Raw genomic sequence first — 20,725 nt, 5'->3', positions numbered from 1 at the left:
CACTTACTCTGTCCCAGCCACTGTACTAAGCACTGAAGTGGATACAAGCACATCAGGTGGGACACAGTCCCTGTGCCATGTGGAGCTCATGGTCTTGATCCCCATTTTACAGATGAAGTAACTGAGGCACAGAGAAGTGAAGTGGCTTGACCAAGGTCACCCAGCAAACAAGGGGCGGAGCCAGAATTAGAACCCAAGACCTTCTGAATCCCAGGCCCGTGCTCTATCCACTACGCCATGCTGCTTCTCTGACTAAGCAGAGACCTGGACAAAGCACTTGGGAGGATACAATAGAGTTAGGAGACTTATGTCTACAGTCTTCCCCTCAAAGGATCTTAAAAACTAGTGGGGGAGGTCAACACTAAAATAAGTTACAGGTAGGGCAAAATATGTCAATTTAAATATATTTAGGGTTAGCACATCTGGAACTCTCACATCTTGGCCAACTTTAATTATGCAGCTTTAATGGGAATCATAGATCCCCTGTGTGATCTGTGCAGAGCTCCTTAATTGACACCTCTCATTCCCCTACAGGTTGGAAATCAAATTTTAATGTATTATTATTATTATTATTATTATTGTTATCATTATTATGCACTTATAATGTGCCAAACACATGCTAAACCCTGGGGTAGAGGTAAGGTATTCGGCACAAATACAGTTTCTGTCCTAACCTGGCACTCCCAGTTGAAGAGGGAAAGTGGGTATTTTATGCCCATTTTTGTGGATGAGGGAACTGAGGCACAGAGAAGTTAAGTGACCTCCCCAAGGTCCCAGAGTAGGCAAGTGGAGGAGTGGAGGCTTGCACGGCATCTCCTATGCTCTTTCTGTCAGGCGGCACATCTCCATTTGTCATTGCTTAAGGCTGTGGGCAGGCAATGTGTCTCCCACCTCTGCTGTATTGTTCTCTCCCAAGCGCTTCGTACAGGGCTCTGCTTACAGTAAGTGCTCAAGAAATTCATTAAAGCATCATGTCCCAGTGGAAAGAGCATGGGCTTGGTAGTCGGAAGACTTGGACTCTGATCCCGGCTCAGCCATGTCTCTGCTGTGTGACCTTGGACAAGTCACTTCCCTTCTCTGGGCTTCAGTTCCTTCTTCAGTAAAATGGGGATTAAATACTACTCCCTCCTACTTAGACCGTGAGCCCCATGTGGGACGGGGACTGTGTCCGAACTGATTAACGTGTATCTACCCCAGCCCTTAGAATAGTGCTTGGCATATAGTTAAGTGCTTAACCAGTACCATAATTATCGTTCTTTATTGCATTTTTTAAAAATGGGCATGGTGTCTTTAGGCTCAGTTAGTTGCAGAACATGGTTGCTCCAACAAATGAGTTTTTAACCCCCTCAAAACAAAGGTCAGGTATTCATTCATTCATTCAATCGTATTTATTGAGCTCTTACTGTGCACTGAGCACTGTACTAAGCACTTGGAATGTACAATTTGGCAACAGATAGAGACAATCCCTGCCCAACAACGGGCTCACAGTCTAAATGGGGGAGACAGCAAAACAAAACAAGTAATCAGGCATCAATGCCATCAAAATAGATAAACAGAATCAGAGATATACACATCATTAATAAAATAGAGTAATAAATTGCCTATACAGGATCAATTGTAGAAGCACAATCACTCAATCAGCAGTATTTATTGAGTTGATCACTCTGTGCAGAGCACTGAAAGTTCAATAGGTAGTAGAAGTTATCTCTACCCTCAAGGAGTTTACAATCTAGTGGAAAGGAGTTACACTAAACTAGAGTATAAAGACAAATAGAGATGAACTAGCACCCCAGTGCTGAAGTGGAAGTAGGTGAAGAAATAGAATGGGAAGATGAGAAAATATTAATCAAGAAATCCTCTTGGAGGGCCTTGGTAGGGAGATGTGATTTCAGAAGGGCCTTGATACGGAGCGTGGTGGTCTGCCCGATGCGACATGGTAAGCGGTTCAAGGCAGAAGGGAGGATGAGGACAAGAGATTGCCCATGAGAGACACGGGAGTCAAGTACGGTGAGTGGTTTGGCTTGAGAAAAGTGAAGTGTGTTTGCTGGGAAGAGTGAGGATAAGGCTGGGGCAAGAGCTGATTGAGAGCTTTAAAGCCAATAGTGAGAAGTTTCTGCTTGGTGGGGAGAGGAATGAGCAACCGTAGGAAGTTTTCAAGGAGTCGATGAGTTGTGCAGAACGATGTATTAGCAAAGAGATCCGGGCCGCAGAGCGAAATGTGGCCTGGAGAGAGGAGGAAAACTAATGTAACTTAAACCCTCTAAAAATATTTTGAATGTGCAAGGAAGAAACTGAGCACTAATGGAGCAAAGTGGAATGTGGGAGAAAGGGAAAAAATAAAAATGGAAAAAATACGTTCTGTGAAGTGGAATAGGAAGAACACAATCTTGAATCCCTTTAGACTGTAAGCTCGTTAGTGGGCAGGGAATGTGTCTACCACCTCTGTTACACTGTACTCTCTCAAGCGCTTAGTACAATGCTGTGCACACAGAAAGCGCTCAATAAATAGGATGGATGATAGTACAAGGTGCAGAAAACGTCAGGGGTGATCCGGGGAGCACTCAGTTTTGTCACTAGGTGGCAGCAAAACTCCTTTGCTAGTCCACCTAGCAACAGGGCTTGGAAAATTCATTAGTAATAATTATGGTATTTGTTAAGCGCTTACTATGTGCAGAGCCCTGTTCTAAGCGCTGGGGTAGATACAGGGTAATCAGATTGTCCCACGTGGGGCTCACATTTTTTAATCTCCATTTTTACGGGTGAAGTAACTGAGGCACGGAGAAGTTTAGTGACTTGCCCAAGGTCACACAGATGGCGGAACCGGGATTAATAATAATAATAATAATAATGTTGGTATTAAGCGCTTACTCTGTGCCGAGCACTGTTCTAAGCGCTGGGGTAGACACAGGGGAATCAGGTTGTCCCAGTGGGGCTCACAGTCTTAATCCCCATTTTACAGATGGGGTAACTGAGGCACCGAAAAGTTAAGTGACTTGCCCAAAGTCACACAGCTGACCAGTGGCTGAGTCGGGATTCGAACCCATGACCTCTGACTCCAAAGCCCGTGCTCTTTCCACTGAGCCACGCTGCTTCTCTAGAACCCACAACCTCTGACTCCCAAGCCCGGGCTCTTTCTGCTAAGCCACGCTGCATTAGTGAGAAAACAATAATAATAAAGAGTTACTAGAGAGAAAAATGAGAAAACTGACCAAGAGTTTAGTTGAATTCATGGACAATGGCTCATGAAGGCTCTGTAACAGGGAAAAATTAAGGATTTTGGTTGCTACAGCTCTAGCAAGGAGGATAAATATAGGGTAGACTAGGAGCGCTGTTCTTGAAGGTGTCCTTGACCTGACTTAGTATGGCCTGCTTTTCTTCTTATGCTTTTTGTACCTGTGGTATTACTTCAATTTTTCTAGTAGGAATAATGTGTAACTTTTTATATTTTGTTTTGTGCTTTTTCAAAACTTGAGATTTTTTTTAAGTTTGTATATTTTATTTGCTTATGAACTATGAGAAGTACTAACCTAGTAACTGATTATAGTCCTTGTAGGTTTTAATTCTGAATTGTCTAATGAAGAATTAAGGCAACGCCTTTGTGAAGTTCTCATGGTAGGTACTGATCGTTCGTGTGTCGATCTGGGAGAGTTTTCATGCAACTAAAATCCAGATGGAGTTAGTGATATGCCATGTTGAAGTGAGTTAGAAACAAATACTCAACTTTCTAGATCTTCCCATCCTCCTGTTTTCAGTGGGTTTGACAGTAATAATGTTGGTATTTGTTAAGCGCTTACTATGTGCCAAGCACTGTTCTAAGTGCTGGGGTAGGTACAAGGTAATCAGGTTGTCCCACGAAGGGCTCACAGCCTTCATCCCCATTTTACAGATGAGATAACTGAGGCACAGAGAAGTTAAGTGACTTGCCCAAGGTTACACAGCTGACAAGAGGCGGAGCCGGGATTAGAACCCACGACTTCTGACTCCCGAGCCAGCTCACATTCTGAAAAATTTGAGGAAGGGAGCAAGGATGAGGATAAGGATGTACCCTTCAAGGGCAAGTGAGAGAAGCAGTGAGGCAGGATAAGATGTAGGTGAGCAGGGATGTGTTTGACTCTTGGGTCAAGCTAGTGACGGGGTTTGGCTTATATTTATTTTGTAGGTTAAAAAAAAATTTATGTTGAAGGATTTTTTTTCCAAATTATTTGTGAAAATGAAATAATGAATTAAAGAGGCAATATGGAATTGTAATTCTAAACTGAACTGAGCATGTTTTGTCTTGGGGTCCTGGATAATTTATTCTTCTATAAAAAGAGAGAAATTGATGTCAGAAGTGAGAATTAACTTATAAAGTGTTTTAAGACCATGGTATAAAATTAATATTAGGTAGTAAAATAAACATCAGTATGATATTGGAGTTGTGTATTTGCAGAAGGGGAATATACTTTTATTTTCTAATTTCACTTATTCCCCAGGAAGTAGAGACTTTAAGAATTGAACTTGAGGCATCTCAAAGACAGCTCAAAGGGAAGGAGGAAGCCTTAAAAATTCTTCAAAACTTGGTAAGAGTCCTTAAAAATCTCATGGGCCCATCTGCCTTTTCTCTTCTTCTTAATTGTCTTTTTGCAGTTTGTGTTCAGTATGTCTCCGCACTTGTCTGTAAGCACCTCAGGGTAGGAACTGCATCTCTAATTTTATATAGACCGCCCTCTCCCCCCAAACTAGACTACAGCTCTCCCCATCTACAAAGCCCTTCTGAAATCCCACCTTCAGGAAGCTTTCTGCAGTTAATTTTTCATTGCAGCAGGTGACATCCTCCCAACTCTCACATCAGCACTTTGCTTTACTGCGGCCCTTCTGTGCTCTTAACCACCTATGGCCGTTTTGTAGTATAAATTTACCTACTCTTCTATTAAAGGGCATATCTTCTTTCTTCTATCTTGGTGTCTGTCTTCCCAGTAGATTGTGAACTCCTTGTGGGTAAAGATTATGTCGTCCACCTCTCTTGTATCCTCTCCAAGTGCTTAATTTAGTGCTCTTCTGCACCCAGTAGGCCCTTAGAAAATTTTATTAATTGACTTTTGAATATTCCCAAGTGCTCAGTAAAGTGCAACTCAGTAAATATTCAGGAGGTACTGACGATGATTACTCACCCAGTTCAAAACGAAGTGGTTTCATTTTTAATTTTATGACAAAAGGAAGCTTGGTCTTTGAAGTTTCTCCATTCAGGTGTGTTTTTTTCTCCCCCCACGCTACCACCTCTCCTAATTTTTCCCCCTTTTCACATATTTGTTTTATACCACCCCATCATTTAGTTGGTTGAACAAGGTGCTATTATAACAAGATGGCACACCGTCAGATAAACTTAGAGGCATGGATAACCTAGAATTAGGGATTGCTTTCCCTCAACCGGAATTAGACACTTGATTTTATGTCTCCAAATTTGCTTCAAAATCAGGTTTCCTGGTTGAGAGTAGCCCATGTGCACACTGCTTCATCATGAGCAATCTTGGTGGTCATTGCTAGTAGTTAGCGAGGTTTCTTTCCAGATCTTTCGTATCCACAAAGTGAAGCGGCAAAGTGAAATGGGGCATAATATCTCAATTGGCCTTTTCCAAGGAAGTAATCTGGGTCACCTCCAGGCTAAATCCTGTTTTTCCTGACCTAATACACAATCTTCCCATTGCAGAAATGTGCATTTAGAAAAACTGCAAAAGCAGTAATGGATACTGCTATCCAGCATAGCAGAGCCCCATGCAAGCCCAAATTTAAGCCATCATTTCAAACTTAAGATCTACTGTGGACTGTCCTCTGAAACAGGTCCATGTGGGCTACCTGTAAACACTCAATAAATACGATTGAATGAATGAATGAATACATGGACCACCACAACTCCTTAGAGGCTTTTAAAAGGAGTAGTTTTTAAAAGGATGAGTCCCACTTATTAGATTCTCCCTAAACAATTGTACTGTTATTATCACAACAATACCTTAATGTCAATGATGTATTTATCATGTTATCAGACAGCTTCACATACCCTGGATTATTGGATTTTTATAATCCAAATGGTGGAAAAAGCACAAGAAAATATAATATAGGAAACAGCCCTAAACTAGCAAGTCAATTCACTAATGGTACTGTTTGCCTTTAGAATAGTTCCTCTTGTGTACTCTTTACTTTAATCCATGTTACAAAGAGTTAATATGTGTGCTTGTTTCATCTTTTTCCCTTCAGGCAGTATTTGGCAGAGCCACTAGCCATACTAAGGAGATGCTCAGAAAAACTGAGGAACAAAAAAGATTTTTGGAAAAGGTAAGCAGACCTTTTTAATGAAAAGGTGTTCTGAATGAGAAACGGTCCAACATTAGAGGGGGAAGCACTGCCATTAAGTCTCGCCCCACTGCCATGTCCACCCCTACCCCAAGCTCAACAGCTCCAGGCTCTGTGTCTCTGAAAGGAGTAGCCTTGGAGAAAACACAGAAACCCACATTTACAGCTTTGCATGTCCATTGTGATCACCCAAGTCTCCCCCATTTTTTAAAAAAATGGTATTTAAGTGCTCGTTATGTGCCAGGTACCATACTAAGCACTGGGGTAGATACAGGCTAATCAAGTTGACCACAGTTCCTGCCCGATGTGGGCTCGTAAAATCCCCATTTTTCAGATGAGGTAACTGAAGCACAGAGAAGCAAGCAATATGCCCAAGGCCACACAGCAGACAAGTGGCAGAGCTGGGGTTAGAACCCAGGTCTTTCTGACTTCCAGGCTCATGCTCTGTCCAGTAGGCCACACAGCTTCCCACTTTTGCGCCAATTCTGCCTCCATCTTCTGCCTGCTCTCCATCCTTTGGGAGAGTGGACTTGGCCATTGTATGGACCTAGCAAGTTTGTGACCTACAAGTACAAGTCACAGGGCTTTGGGACAAAATTAGACATGTCTGAAAGCATCCGGTTCATTTGATGGGCTAGACCTAGTTTTGGTTTCAGAAATTCACTGTACAGTAGTTACCTTACAAGTGTACTTCTGAAATATTGATTGAAGGAAATATATATGTCAATATTTTTGGTCTTTAATGTAACAGGACAGAACAAGTTAGAAATAAATGCATTTTCAAGGAGACTTCGGTCTTAGTATGTTGGTCTGTGTGATAGTGGCTATCATTTTTTTCCCTCTGACCAATCTTTTTTCTCTATAGGAAATAAATGCTTTGCAGTGGGAAATAGAATTTGATCAGGACAGATTTAAAAATATAGAAGAATCTTGGATCCAAAAATATGACAGGTTGGTAGTCTATAACTTTATAGTGAAAAAACCTGCTTAAATATTTAAGATATGTGACTTAGCCATATGTTGAATATTTCTTGGTATTCCCTCTTCACAAAATGAAGTGGAAAATAAAATCTCAAACAATCTCTTCCAAGGAAGTAACCTGTGATTTCACTCTAAGTCTTGGTCAAAAGTTTCAAATGTGCACTTTGTTTTTATTTCAGACTTTCCTATTAATATGGATGGTTTCATAGTCTTATAACTTTAAGAAAAGAATATTTACATGTCACTTGTAACTACAACAATAAAGACTTTTAGTCATTCATTATTCACATAATCTTTTAACCATAAGCAGAAGATCCATGTTGGTTTTTCTTTTCAGCTAATCCCCTTTTAGGATGTGCTGCTCTGCACACAGTAAGCACTCAATAAATTCCATTGATAATGTCAACCTGTTCTTCAATAGTGTAACTGAATGACATATGTTAAATTATTAGTAGGTGGAATAATCCTTTGTACTTTGTCATATATTTCTTTGAAAAATTGACATTTCCTAAATAGAAATACTTTTGTTAAGTTGGGGTACCAAGTTGAAGGACCAGAGCTGATGGTGAGTATACTAGATTTCCACATGCAGACAGCAGATTGTGGCTTCCTGGGACATTTGTGATTGTCATTATGCAATTGAGTGATGTTCAATTAGACTGTGAAACTTGCTTGGTGTCTACTCATTTGTCTTCCCTCAGACCTTTTGAGACTTTGCAGATATTGGTATATTACATTAAAAGCTTTCCTAAAATAATCTTCCTTTGCATTATATAACATTAGGAGGATGACTATGTCTTCCCAAAAGATTTTTAATTTATACTTTCATTAGTGATCAATTTTGTGCTCTGAATTACACAGCTCTCCCCTTTAAAGCTCATAGAAGCTGTAAATATGTAACGATTGTAGTACGTGGTCTCCTTTACATTACTGCCAGGGGTTTATTATAATAAAGTAATAATAATTTTACTAATATTTTATTTTAAAATTGTATGTCGTGATAGAGCACTGCAATGCTGAGGGAGGGAAATGGAAGGAAAATGCAGCATGGCAAAAAAAAAAAGAGAGAAATCCAGCTCTAGGAAAATAGCTCACTTTTCTGAAAGTACATGGTCATTCTTTACACTTTTAACATTACCTCAGTCCATGGGAATTTTTAATTTTAATATACCACATTAAAATATTAATTTACTTTACAGTGGAAGACAATATTTATGTTCCAGTGACAACAGTCATAACTTAAAAATTGGTCAAAAAGCTCTTTACTCATTATTTTTTTACAGAATATACTGTGAAAACATGGTCCTCAAAGAAACCGTGAAATTGAGAACAGAAGAACTTAAAGCCCTTAAATCTCAAAATGCAGGTAAGCAAAACCTAGGGCTCTGAAAGTGCTTTGCTTTTAAAAATGTTCTATAGGAAACTTGGTAAAAACAGGCAATCAGTGATATTTATTGAGTGCTTACTGTGTTCAAAACACTGTAGTAAATGCTTGGGAGAGCACAATACAATAGAGTTGGTAGATGCAAAACTGCAGTTAGTTAGAAAAATCTATTCCATTAAAAGGAATAGATTTTCTAGATTTATCGGAAGTATAAATATTGGATTGATTAATAAGTAATTTCTCCATGTCGGAAAACAATTGTTACAATTACTATTGAATGAATTATCATACCAACAGGATGAGAGAATGACCATATATAACTTTGGCAGAGTGAGAATAATTTGCCATACATGTTCATTTTTACTATTTCCTTGCAGAGCCAAGAAGGGAAACTGCTTGGAGAGTTTAGAGCTAGAATTTCCTAACCAAATGTTCTTATTCCATTTAATAGCTTTAAATCAGCAGTGCCTGGAGTTCCTTGCCATGCTTGATGAAAAACAACAGAAGATAGCTCAGGAAAACATGTGTCTTAATACAGGTGGCCTTACAGAGGTTACAGGTTTTGAAGTAAGTCCGTGCGTATTTATGTGTGTGTGTGTGTGGGGTGTTTTGATAAAGGAATGGCTCTCCAGTATTTTCTCTGACTTTTTGCCTTACCTTTACTCCCCTAGTTAGTACCCTGTTGGCCTTAGCCAGTTTAAGACTCAGGACGGGGAAAGTGATGGATTGTGTTCAGATGAGTATTGTTTCTGAGCTTCTGGGAGCTGTAGATTTTTAGGGCAGTCTTCCTCTCTTCCCCTCAGAAAAGCAAGGGTCATTTGTTTGCTTCTTCCCACTTGTTCCTAATGCACAAAAGCAGATAACTCTTCCTCCTCCTCTGCCTCTTCATCCTTATCGTCCGCAATCATCATCATCAAACATTCTCTATTGATATAGTGCGTAGGAGAGTTTGGATTTAATGAACTAAGAATTAGTGGCATTAAAGCAGCCTGAACAAACATTACCCCCTGTTGAATCATCTAAGTAATTCTCTTAGGCCAGGTTGTGTCTGCTATTCTATCAATCAGGATTAATGTTTTAAGAAGTGATGTTATTAACTAGTTCTTTAGAAAGGAAAGTATGATTGCCCCAAAATGGGCAATTATGTGCCCTTCCTTGTACACTTTCTCAAAAACTAACCTTTAAAAAAAGGAGTTTTAATTACTTTCTAAGTGTCATGGAGGTGCTCAAGATGAACATTTTGGCCACATAAATCAGGCTGTGTAGAGCACTAACTAAAGAGGAAAGTGTGTCATATGGGGAGGTGTAAAGAAAAGTGTGGCACGAAGGAACAGTGAAGAAATCCTTTCATCTTATTGACCCTGTAACTTGTTCTGGGTTACCCAATTTAAAGAGACTTGGAGAGAGTTCAGAGAAGAGCCAGGAAGATGATTAAAGGGTTGAAAATTAAGACCCAAGAGTAACAATTAAAGGAACTGGATTTTTGGACCTGAAAAGGAGGAAGCTCAAGGTTGATTTAATAACCTTCAAGTGCGCACAGCAGAGCTAGTGTTATCACAGGGCAGAGTGGTGCTTGACTAATCCTTTGCGTGTGGGTAAATAAATCTCAGCTTGATTACTAAAAACGTCAGTGTTTTTGGATTGAAAGCTGGCCGTCCTTGGAGCCTGCACCTGTACCAGTCATGGCGGACAACCCTGTTCCTGTGCTAAAATGGCGGCTGCCACTCGCAAACAGCTTCTTCATCTCAAACAAGAGGTAATGTCATTGGTTGAGAAGCAATACCTTTCCCAACATATATTTGTTCTTTCTTTTTAAATGGGACGAATGGAAATATGACTGTCTGTAAATTATTAAATTTTAAAGAAAGTCTAGTGAGCTTTCTCCACACCCCGCTTTCCATTCCATGAGGTAGTTAGAAATCTTTTTAAGCCTCTTCCTTAAGGAACGGAGCTGCAATAACTGGGAGTGGGATTCTTGAACGCTATCCCAGGATTAGAAAATAGGAACCTGGAATCTTCAGAATAGGCTTAGAACACTGATCCCAAACCCATCATCATCATCACTCATTCATTCAATCATTCAATCGTGTTTATTAAGCGCTTACTGTGTGCAGAGCAGCAAGCACTTGGAAAAGTAAAATACAACAATAAACGGTGACCTTCCCCTCCCACAACAAGCTCACAGGTTAAAGCTGGGGGAGACAGACATCAATACAAATAAATAAAATTATAGATGCATACGTAAGTGCTGGGGGGCTGATGCAGGAGGGGAGAGCAAAGGGAGGAAGTCAGAGTGACACAGAAGGGAGTGGGAGATGAGGAAAAGTGGGACTTCATCTGGGATAGGCCTCTTGGAGGAGATGAGCCTTCAGTAAGGCTTGGGGGGATAGATGGGGAGGAATTGTCAGATTTGAAGAGGGAGGGTGTTCCAGGGTGCATGCCAGGGGTCGGCGGCTAGCCAGGCGAGATTGGGGCACACTGAGAAGGCTAGCACTAGAGGAACAAAGTATGCTCTGTACTGAGCGCTGGGGTGGAAACAAGCAGATCGGGTTGGACACAGTTCCTGTCCCACAGTAGGCTCACTGTCTCAATCCCCATTTTACAGATGAGGTAACTGAGGCACAGAGAAGTAAAATGACTTGCCAAGGTCACACAGCACACAAGTGGCAGAGCCAGTATTAGAAACCATGAATTTCTGACTCCCAGGCCCATGCTCAATCCACCTACACCACACTGCTTCTGGTTCTCTCTGACCTCCCTTCCTCCTCTCTCGCCCCGCTCCGGTCTATTCTTCACTCCGCTGCCCGGCTCATCTTCCTGCAGAAACGATCTGGGCATGTCACTCCCCTTCTTAAACAACTCCAGTGGTTGCCTATCGACCTCCGCTCCAAACAAAAACTCCTCACTCTAGGCTTCAAGGCTCTCCATCACCTTGCCCCTTCCTACCTCTCCTCCCTTCTCTCTTTCTACCGCCCACCCCGCACGCTCCGCTCCTCTGCCGCCCACCTCCTCGCCGTCCCTCGGTCTCGCCTATCCCGCCGTCGACCCCTGGGTCACGTCCTCCCGCGGTCCTGGAACGCCCTCCCTCCTCACCTCCGCCAAACTGATTCTCTTTCCCTCTTCAAAACCTTACTTAAAAATCACCTCCTCCAAGAGGCGTTCCCAGACTGAGCTCCTCTTCCCCCTCTACTCCCTCTGCCATCCCCCCTTTACCTCTCCGCAGCTAAAGCCTCATTTTCCCCTTTTCCCTCTGCTCCTCCACCTCTCCCTTCCCATCCCCACAGCTGTACCCGTCCGCTCAACTGTATATATTTTCGTTACCCTATTTATTTTGTTAATGAATTATACATCGCCTTGATTCTATTTAGTTGCCATTGTTTTTACGAGATGTTCTTCCCCTTGACGCTGTTTAGTGCCATTGTTCTTGTCTGTCCGTCTCCCCCGATTAGACTGTAAGCCCGTCAAACGGCAGGGACTGTCTCTATCTGTTGCCGACTTGTTCATCCCAAGCGCTTAGTACAGTGCTCTGCACATAGTAAGCGCTCAATAAATACTATTGAATGAATGAATGAATGCTTATAGAATATAGGGGGTTAAGGACTCCCTGGCTGGATGATACTCCAAAATGTTTGCAGAAAAATAAACCAAAAACCACTCTGTTTCAAGGTAACATTGCTCCCCTGTCTTTAGCCCTGTGAGCTCGTTGGGCTTATCTGAAACTATCAGTCGTTGGCTAGGATTGATTACAAGGGGAATGTAATTGTACTTGTTTCAAGTTTACTGGAACCATAAATGTACTAGTAACAGGAGATTTTAAACAGCTACATTTAAGCTACATTAATGCTAATGGAAGATGATGCAAACCCAGACAACTACCAAGCTGGGACTGAGAATGCTTGAAATCACAGGTAGTGATGTCCATGGACAAGGACAACTGGTTTTAATCAAAACTATGTGGCTCAATAGCCAAAGTAATATAAATAAAATATAGCGTGGATGTTCATAAAACCTGAGGCTGACACAGGTAACGTGCATTACAGCCTCTAGACTGTAAGCTTGTTATGGGCAGGGAATGTGTCTGTTGTTGTATTATACTCTCCCAAGTGCATAGTACAGTGCTGTGAACACAGCGTTCAGTAAATACGATTGAATGTTGCATGAATAAATGAATATTGATTGATTCTCCATCAGAAAGCACCATAGTGAATTATTTCCCACCCCAACTTTCCTCTCCCATTTTTAGTATGGTTAAACATTTCCAGGCATTTGCTGTTCATTGGCAGCAGTATTTATTAAGCACTTACTGTGTACAAAGCACTGTACCGAGTACAGGGAAAATGCACAGGTAGGAAAATAGATACGGCCCCTGTCCCTTGCGAGGCTCAGATTCTATAAAGGCATTACACTTAATTTTGTGTTTTCTAAACGTCCTTTCAAAACCAGATGGAGTATGTAAAGAAGAGTAAAGAAGAAGCTTATATAATGGCAGATGCATTCAGAATTGCATTTGAACAACAACTAATGAGAAAAAATGACCAGATCCTGAGATTGACACAATTGGATAACATTTGTAAAAAAAGATCGAAGCAAATAAACAGGAACCACCAGGAAGAGGATGGTAACTGAGTATTAAAAGAGTAGTAATGATGCATAATTTAATTATTTGCCAGTTAACAGAAATCAGTTATTGTTGGTCTGTTGAAATAATACTGAATGAAGTGCTTGGTGTTCCTGTCAAAACTGAAGGAACTGAAGGCCAATTACTAACTGAGCATCCATGAAATGAAAAACAAAGGGGTTATTGAATTTCACAGCTGCAAATAATATATTGTGAAGAATGAAGTAATCTTAGTAACAATGCCAAATTATTTAGCATCTCTATATCAAATAATATTTTAATGTAAAAAGAGCAGTTCTAAAAATCTAGGTACTGTTAAAAGGCTAAGAAAGAAAAAAATAGGTTGTAATAGGTTGTAATAACTAGAATAGAGCTGATTATCATTCCAATTTATTTTTCATGCTTTCTTCTCTTTGGAATTTTCTCATTTTGGTTATAGAAATGAGTGACTAATAATAATAATAATCTAAGCATAATAATTTGGGTATTTGTTAAACACTACGTGCCAAGCACTCTTCTAAGCACTGAGATACATACAAGATAATGAGTTTGTCCCATGTGGGGTTTACAGTCTTGCTTCTTGAGAAGCAGCATGGCTTGGTGGAAAGACCCCGGGCTTGGGAGTCAGAAGTCATGGGTTCTAATCCCAGCTCCGCCACTTTTTGACTTTGTGACTTTGGGCAAGTCACTTCACTTCTCTGTGCCTCAGTTGCGTCATCTGTAAAATGGGGATGAAGACTGTGAGCCCCACTTGGTGTTGAATCTACGCCAGGACTTAGAACAGTGCTTGGCACATAGTAAGCGCTTAACGAATACCATCATTCTTGTTATTATTGTTATTAATCCCCATTTTACCGGTGAGGGAACTGAGGAACAGAGAAGTGAAGTAGCTTGCCCAAAGTCCACAGCAGACAAGTGGTAGAGCCGAGATTAGAACTCACATCCTCTAACTCCCAAGCCTGTGCCCTTTTCACTAAGCCATGCTGCTTTTCTACTATCACTGCCTAGTTCTGTGGCTCTAGTATGTTTGGTTCTAGGAGGAACCTTTTGAAACAATGTAGGAAAGGAATCCTAATTTGAAAGTTTCATTAACAATTGAGCCTAAAGGCTAAAAGATTGAATCTTGCTATGTTTAATTAGCTGATAACATTTACATTATTTTCAATCTCCTATTTTATAATAAAAATCCCCATCAAAATAAGACAAGGAAATAAAATATAATTAAAATGTTTCTTACCATCTAAATAAAGCAGTTTTAATTTTTAAGTGATATTTTCCTCTGAATCTTTAATGTACGAAAGATCAGTTTCCATTTATCTACTTTAATCAGGAGAATTCATAATGTAACAGGCAAATTCAGTAATTTCAGTTGTCTCAGTTGCAACTTATTAGTTTCAAGAAGGATAATATTGAATTTAGAATGTAGTTAAATATTTAATGCACTGAACTAAATGTGAGCATATAAAAATTCTGAGGGGATAGAATTTCTAGATAGATTTGATCTGATAAGTCTTTAAGACTATTTTAGTTATTCTCTACTCACTTATATGAACTGTCAGAAACTTCCAAGCAACTTCCGAGCATCATATTTGCATCAAAGAAGGCTATCTATTGGGAAAGCAGATCTGTAAATTAGCTGGAAAATTCATTAAAATGATTTTTGGTTTCTGAGCTCTGAAATAAGCAAAATGCCTGAATAGTTAGTAAAAATAACTATTTGTGTCCTGTTGTGACCTTTTACCTTTATTACAACTGTGGTTGAATTTTTTGGAATGAAAAAGGGTCATTTTAAAATGCATAGGAATTTGCTTTCCAAATACAATCCTCCATTTGTATTGAGTTTAAATAACATTTTTAGAAAATCACTAACAGAGTATAAAGATCAAAACTGATAGCACAGTTTACTGGCCCAATTTTAGAAGAACTCAGACATATCTTAGGTATTAGGCTAGCATTTAGTTTCAGATTAATTTTCTATCCATTTCCACATGGTTGATTTGCTTCATGTTATTAGAGGTACACTCAGGTCTCCCTACCCATTACTACACATTGTGGCTAGAATCTTGTTAGGTGAGTAGGGAATGTTATTCTGGCAACAAGAGCCCATTGGACTTAGCTGGCATGTCACATCACAGAAAGAAACTGTGTGCATATGCACGGCAGCAAATGAGACAGAATTATAACACGGGTTTTCCTTAAAACAAGATTTTGCAGCGTGGTCAAATGGAAAGAGACCTGGCCTTGGAAGTCAAGGGACCTGGGTTCTAATCCCGGCCTGGGCACTTGGGTGCTGTGTGACCTGGAGCAAGTCACTTAACTTCTCTGTGTCTGTTTCCTCCTTTGTAAAATTGGGATTAAATACCTTTCTCCCTTCTACTTAGACTGGTAGCCCCATGTGGGACAGGAATTGTGCCTGACCTGATTATCTTGTACCTACCCTGGCACTTAACAGTTCATGACACGTAGTAAGTACTTAAATACCACTTATTATTGTTATTATTATTAGAGCATATATTATTATTATTATTTTTATAGTACCTGTAATAACAGTACTTTGACTCACTTCCTTCCAAGATACTGGAAGCATTCATCTAAGTCAAATAGTAATTCATGCCAAGAAGTAAAGAAACCAGTCTATCTGCAAACATTTTTTTTCCTGTCCAAAAAGTTTTCATTGACCCTTCCTCTTCTGCATTTACCAGGTTGATTCTGATACTCATTTTGTCCTGGGAGATGTTGTTGGGGTGCTGCAAACTGACACCTCTAGCCTTCACCCCCAAATAAGTTCTTTCCATGCTGGAAAGCTCAAGATGCCGGAGGAAGGAAAAAAATAAATGTAGTTTAAGGATCAGAAGTTGTCCTACTGCTGGGAAAAGCAGTCAATCAATCAGTGGTATTGATTGAGCACTGTCTGAGTGCACTTGGCAAACCCAGTAGAAACAAAATACACACTCCACCTCGAGGAGCTTATGATTTGATGAGGAAGGCGGAGTCACAAACGTTACTTTCAAATAAGGGTGGACTTTAGGCTGATGCAACTATGTTCCTGTTTGTGAGGTAGGGGAGTGTTCCTGGAGAACTCACTCGGTCCCAGGAATTATCTCCTTCAAAGCTTCTTGGGTACATCCAGGCTCATCTACGTGCCTTAGAAAACTCAGGGCTCTGCCCCAAAATCCTGGGGTAGACCCCTGGTAAATCCCCACACTAATTAAACTCTGGTGCTAAAATGGCAGGTGGGATGAAGCAGGGTGCCATCCCTCTTTTTTTAGGGAGACCTGCACTCTCTTAAGGGCTGAGTTGAGATTGTGGTAACTATCCCATTTTTAGTCCACAACTGAAACTCTAAACTCTTTCACTTTATACATTAGTCAAACCTTTAGTACATTTGCCAACAATATGTCTGTAGTTGAATAATTTTATGGGTTTTGTGAGACATTACAAGTATTAACCACTTGTTGTACACATAGCTGTTCTAAGTGTGGGGAAGAAACCAACAAGAGCTCACTCTTAAATTATTATATGCCCTCAACCTGATTATTCTCAAATCTGTGCTAATTTCTGTCGATGTTTTATAGCAGTTCTGTGAAAGCAAATATTTGACAGATGAGGGAAATAGGTACAGAAAGTTGTAAACCATTGTCTAAAGCTGATTGAGATAAATTTAGGCACAGTTGCTTTTTCCCTTGTGTCTTTTTGCGGAACAACAGAGATGTGAGTCCAGCCTTTTCATTTTTTCTCCATACCCAGGCCTAGGTGACCTGGAGAGCTGGCATTTAAAAAAAAACAACTGTTTGTACCCATTACTCTTAGAGAGTAGCATATAAGAAGTATCAATAAAATAAAAATCCCTATAGTTAGATTTGCATCAAGCACAGAATACACCTCCACCTCTGCAAAAACTGTACACACAGGAGTAGTTGTGTAACTGGTATTTATCGAACATGTACTGGGTGCAGGTCACTGAACTAAGTACTTGGGAGAGTACAGTGGAGTTGTTAGTCAGAACCTGCCCTCATACAGTCTAGTGTAGGAGACAGATACTAAAATAAATTACAGATAGGTGAAGGATATGTTCATAAGTGCTATGGGGTGGGGAAGGGTGAATATTAAAATGCTTAGGTGATATGGACTCAAGTGCATAAGCTCGTTGTGGGCAGGGAATGTTTCTGTTTATTGTTGTATTGTACTCTCCCAAGTGTTTAATATAGTTCTCTGCACACAATAAGCGCTTAATAAATACAGTTGAATAATGGATGGAAGAATGAATGAAAGGGAGGGAAAGCAGGATGGGGAAAATAGGAGGTTAGTCAAGAAAGGTTTCTTAGAGGAGATATGATTTTAGTACAGCTTTGAAGATGGGGGAGAGTTGTGGTGTGTCAAATATGAAGTGGTAGGACGGTCCAGGCAGGAGGGAGGTGTAAGCAAGGGTCCAGCAGCAAGAAAGCTGTGATAGAGGAGTGGTAAATAGGTTGGTGATAGAGAAGTGAAGCGTGTGGGTTGGAATGTAGTAGAAGAATGAGGCTAGGTAAGAGGGAGAGAGCTGATTGCCTTAAAACCGATGATGAGGAGTTTCTGTTGGTTGTGAAGATGGATAGGCAATCATTGGAGGTTTTTGAATGCAGAACTATGCCCAAAATAATTTTAAGAAAAATGATCCAGGTGGCAGGGTGAAGTATGGACTAGAAAGGGGAGAGACCTTGAGGCAGGGAGGTCAGTGAGTAATTTGAGAAGCTCTGTGCCTTCTTTGCACTGGTTTTATAATTGGGGAGGAGAGCTTCCTGATTATTTTAGTAAAAAATAGACTCAATTCATCTATTTTACCAAAATAAAATTAATTTGCTGGTTGACATGTTTCCATTGAATTTACACCTCTAGTACAGTGCTCTGCACACAGTAGGTGCTATTGATTTCTTTGATGCTATCTTTCAGGAATTGGGTTGCAACGGAATAAGAAGAGCCTAGGACAGAAGCTGAGGGGCATGCTTATTTCAGGATCTGATTGTAGGAAAATGGAAGAATTGGATAATCCTCAGGAGATCCTTAAAGTGCTAATAGATATGGTCAGTATTTTTCATCCCTTCCATTTGGAGAATCTGGGCTTGGTCAACCCAGGTAAAATTTCCTTCATTGGAAGTGATATCTATCTCTCCCAGTGCTTGAAACATTCAAACCTATAATAATGATCCTGTCTTTGGCTCAAACACAAACACACACTCTCTCTCTTTTTTTTCCTAACCTGTAATTTAATAACTGGTTCCTTTTTTTCCTTTTCCTCCAGCTGAATGATAAAGAGGAAGCTCTGGCTCATCAAAGAAAGGTTAGTTATATGCTTGCTCGGGCAGTGGAAGAAAAGGAAGAAATTGTGAAGCAAAACAAAGACCACAGGCCATCAGAAGAGGATTTCACATCTATGAATCACTGGCATAAAACTTTGAAGTCTCATGATTCGCTTAATCCTGTGTGTTCATATTTCCAGACTTGTAGCTCTGGGAGTTGTATTTGCTCAATCCAGAAGTCTGAAATACCTCAGAGTACCTCAAGAACACTTAAAAAATCACATTCTTTACCATCAAGGATCATGCAGTGTGAAGAAAATGCTGGGCAAGAAACAGGTCAGACCCGAATTAGTTGTCATGCACCTAAAATCAAAAAATCAGAATCCGTGAGGGCTTCAATATAAGTTGTAGACTGCAGATGTTTTCAAGGCATTCTTAATGCAAAAGCAAAAGTTTGATCATCTGACTTCCTTGAACAATTTACTATATTTTGTAAAATATGATTGAAACATTTGTTTTAAAATGCTTTTTAGTATATATTAATATAAACCTTTCATTTGTACCAAAAGCTATGTATCTAAAATGATTTAGGGAGAAAATTGGATATGAGTAATGACTAAAATATTCAGATTAAAGGGTGAATTGTGAAGGATAAAAGGGAATCATTGAAAATATTTTATCTTAAAGGATAATACCCAGTAAAAGAAAGAACATTTGTTATGTATGCTTTATAGAATTAGTTTTGTTTTTGTTTGTATACCGGGCATAGAAAATAGAAATCAGGAATCTTCAGGCTAGGCTAGGGGTAAGTGAGGCACCGAGGAGTTAAGTGACTTGGCCCATGTCACGCAGCAGATAAGTGGTGGGGTCAGGATTAGAACTCAGGTCCTTCTGACTCCCCAGCTTCCAGAAATTAATTTGAATGCTAAGCATGTGACCTCTACTGTTAAAGGAGTATTGTCTTAAAAGGGGTTGGTACACTAGGATAAGAAATAGGAACGTCTTATATTCATACCTTTCTTTAACTTGGTACAGCAAATTTTTAACCTTCCCGTACCTCAGTTTCCAGTCCATAAAATAGGGCAAATGATATCTTCTCCCTACATAACTCAAAGGTATTACAAGGATAAAACAATGGCTGTAAAATGCTTTAGGCTCTCGGGGAAGATGCTATTAAATTATAATCCAAAAGTTACCACTTCTTGAAATGGTTAATGTAAAACATTAACATTAAAAAATTTACTGATGTATTTTCAGTTCATACAGTTTTAATTAATTTAGATAAATAAAAAAACAGTGAAGATGTTGCATTTTTAAAAGTTTTTGCCTATTCCTTGGTCATTTCTTCATCCTTGTTCTTTCTGATAGCATAGTTGAATGCCTTTCTCTTTTTACAGTTATCTCTGCTCACCACTGTATTTCACTCTCTTTTTCAAAACGTGGGGCCATGCATTCCAATTAATCACTGAAGATTTCAATTAGTATCTTTGCTTTCTGTGTCTGAAAATTGTTTCACTCCCTCACACTAATATTCTCTGTGCTCTTAGGAGTACACAGGCCCAGTTCAAACATCACTTGACTTTCACCTCCTCTTGCCCAACCTCTGATGAAAGGGCTCACAGGCAAGGAAATAATAGAGAGGAAGAAAGCAAAGGCTAAATAATACAAAATAGGATAATTAGACGTTGCATAATCAGTGGTTGACTGTAGTTTCTGCAGATATTTCCCTTGATGTTTATTCTATCTTCACAAAGTTGAAGCGTGGCCAATTTCTTATTAGGCATGACCTGTTGAATTATTAGCTGATAGATCGTTTCAGCTGCCTTTGCATCACAAAATTACCACCCACAGGTACTTGAATCATTGATCATTTTCTTTGCTTTATAATTTTGCTTGTGTTCCTGTAAGCTTGTCCTCTAGATTGTAAACTTGTAGGCAGGGAGCGTGTCTCCTAGTTGCAAAGTATTTGGTGTGATGACTGACACCTTGGAAAACTAGATTAGAATTTCAAGCTGATCTTGACAAGGTGGAAAAGTGGATGAATATGTAAGATACAGGAATAATTGTAGTAGAAAGAAAGATACTTACTGGAATAATTTTAATGGTATCATGTAGTATAAATATCTTGGTAAAGAAAAT

At 39.8% G+C, this 20,725-nt stretch overlaps 1 protein-coding gene across 2 annotated transcripts in view; it reads left to right on the top strand.

The window, feature by feature from the left end:
- The window catches only part of CCDC125 (coiled-coil domain containing 125), a 35,942-nt gene extending 16,037 nt beyond the window's left edge, over positions 1–19,905 (top strand). For both annotated transcript variants that reach the window (XM_007657563.4, XM_029069634.2), the window contains exons 3-12: positions 3,545–3,612; positions 4,473–4,559; positions 6,232–6,309; positions 7,193–7,278; positions 8,592–8,674; positions 9,144–9,259; positions 10,341–10,448; positions 13,136–13,310; positions 18,240–18,370; positions 18,589–19,905. In XM_007657563.4, coding sequence (XP_007655753.2) covers positions 3,545–3,612; positions 4,473–4,559; positions 6,232–6,309; positions 7,193–7,278; positions 8,592–8,674; positions 9,144–9,259; positions 10,341–10,448; positions 13,136–13,310; positions 18,240–18,370; positions 18,589–18,990 — 1,334 coding nt within the window. In that variant the 3' untranslated portion in view covers positions 18,991–19,905. The remainder of the gene's footprint in view (positions 1–3,544; positions 3,613–4,472; positions 4,560–6,231; positions 6,310–7,192; positions 7,279–8,591; positions 8,675–9,143; positions 9,260–10,340; positions 10,449–13,135; positions 13,311–18,239; positions 18,371–18,588) is intronic.
- The last annotated feature ends 820 nt before the right edge of the window (positions 19,906–20,725 follow it).

This window comes from Ornithorhynchus anatinus, chromosome 1, assembly GCF_004115215.2.
Source record: "Ornithorhynchus anatinus isolate Pmale09 chromosome 1, mOrnAna1.pri.v4, whole genome shotgun sequence".
Taxonomy (NCBI): Eukaryota; Metazoa; Chordata; class Mammalia; order Monotremata; family Ornithorhynchidae; genus Ornithorhynchus; species Ornithorhynchus anatinus.
The sequence above is the reverse complement of the archived record's forward strand: the minus strand, read 5'-3'. Positions and strand labels throughout refer to the sequence as shown.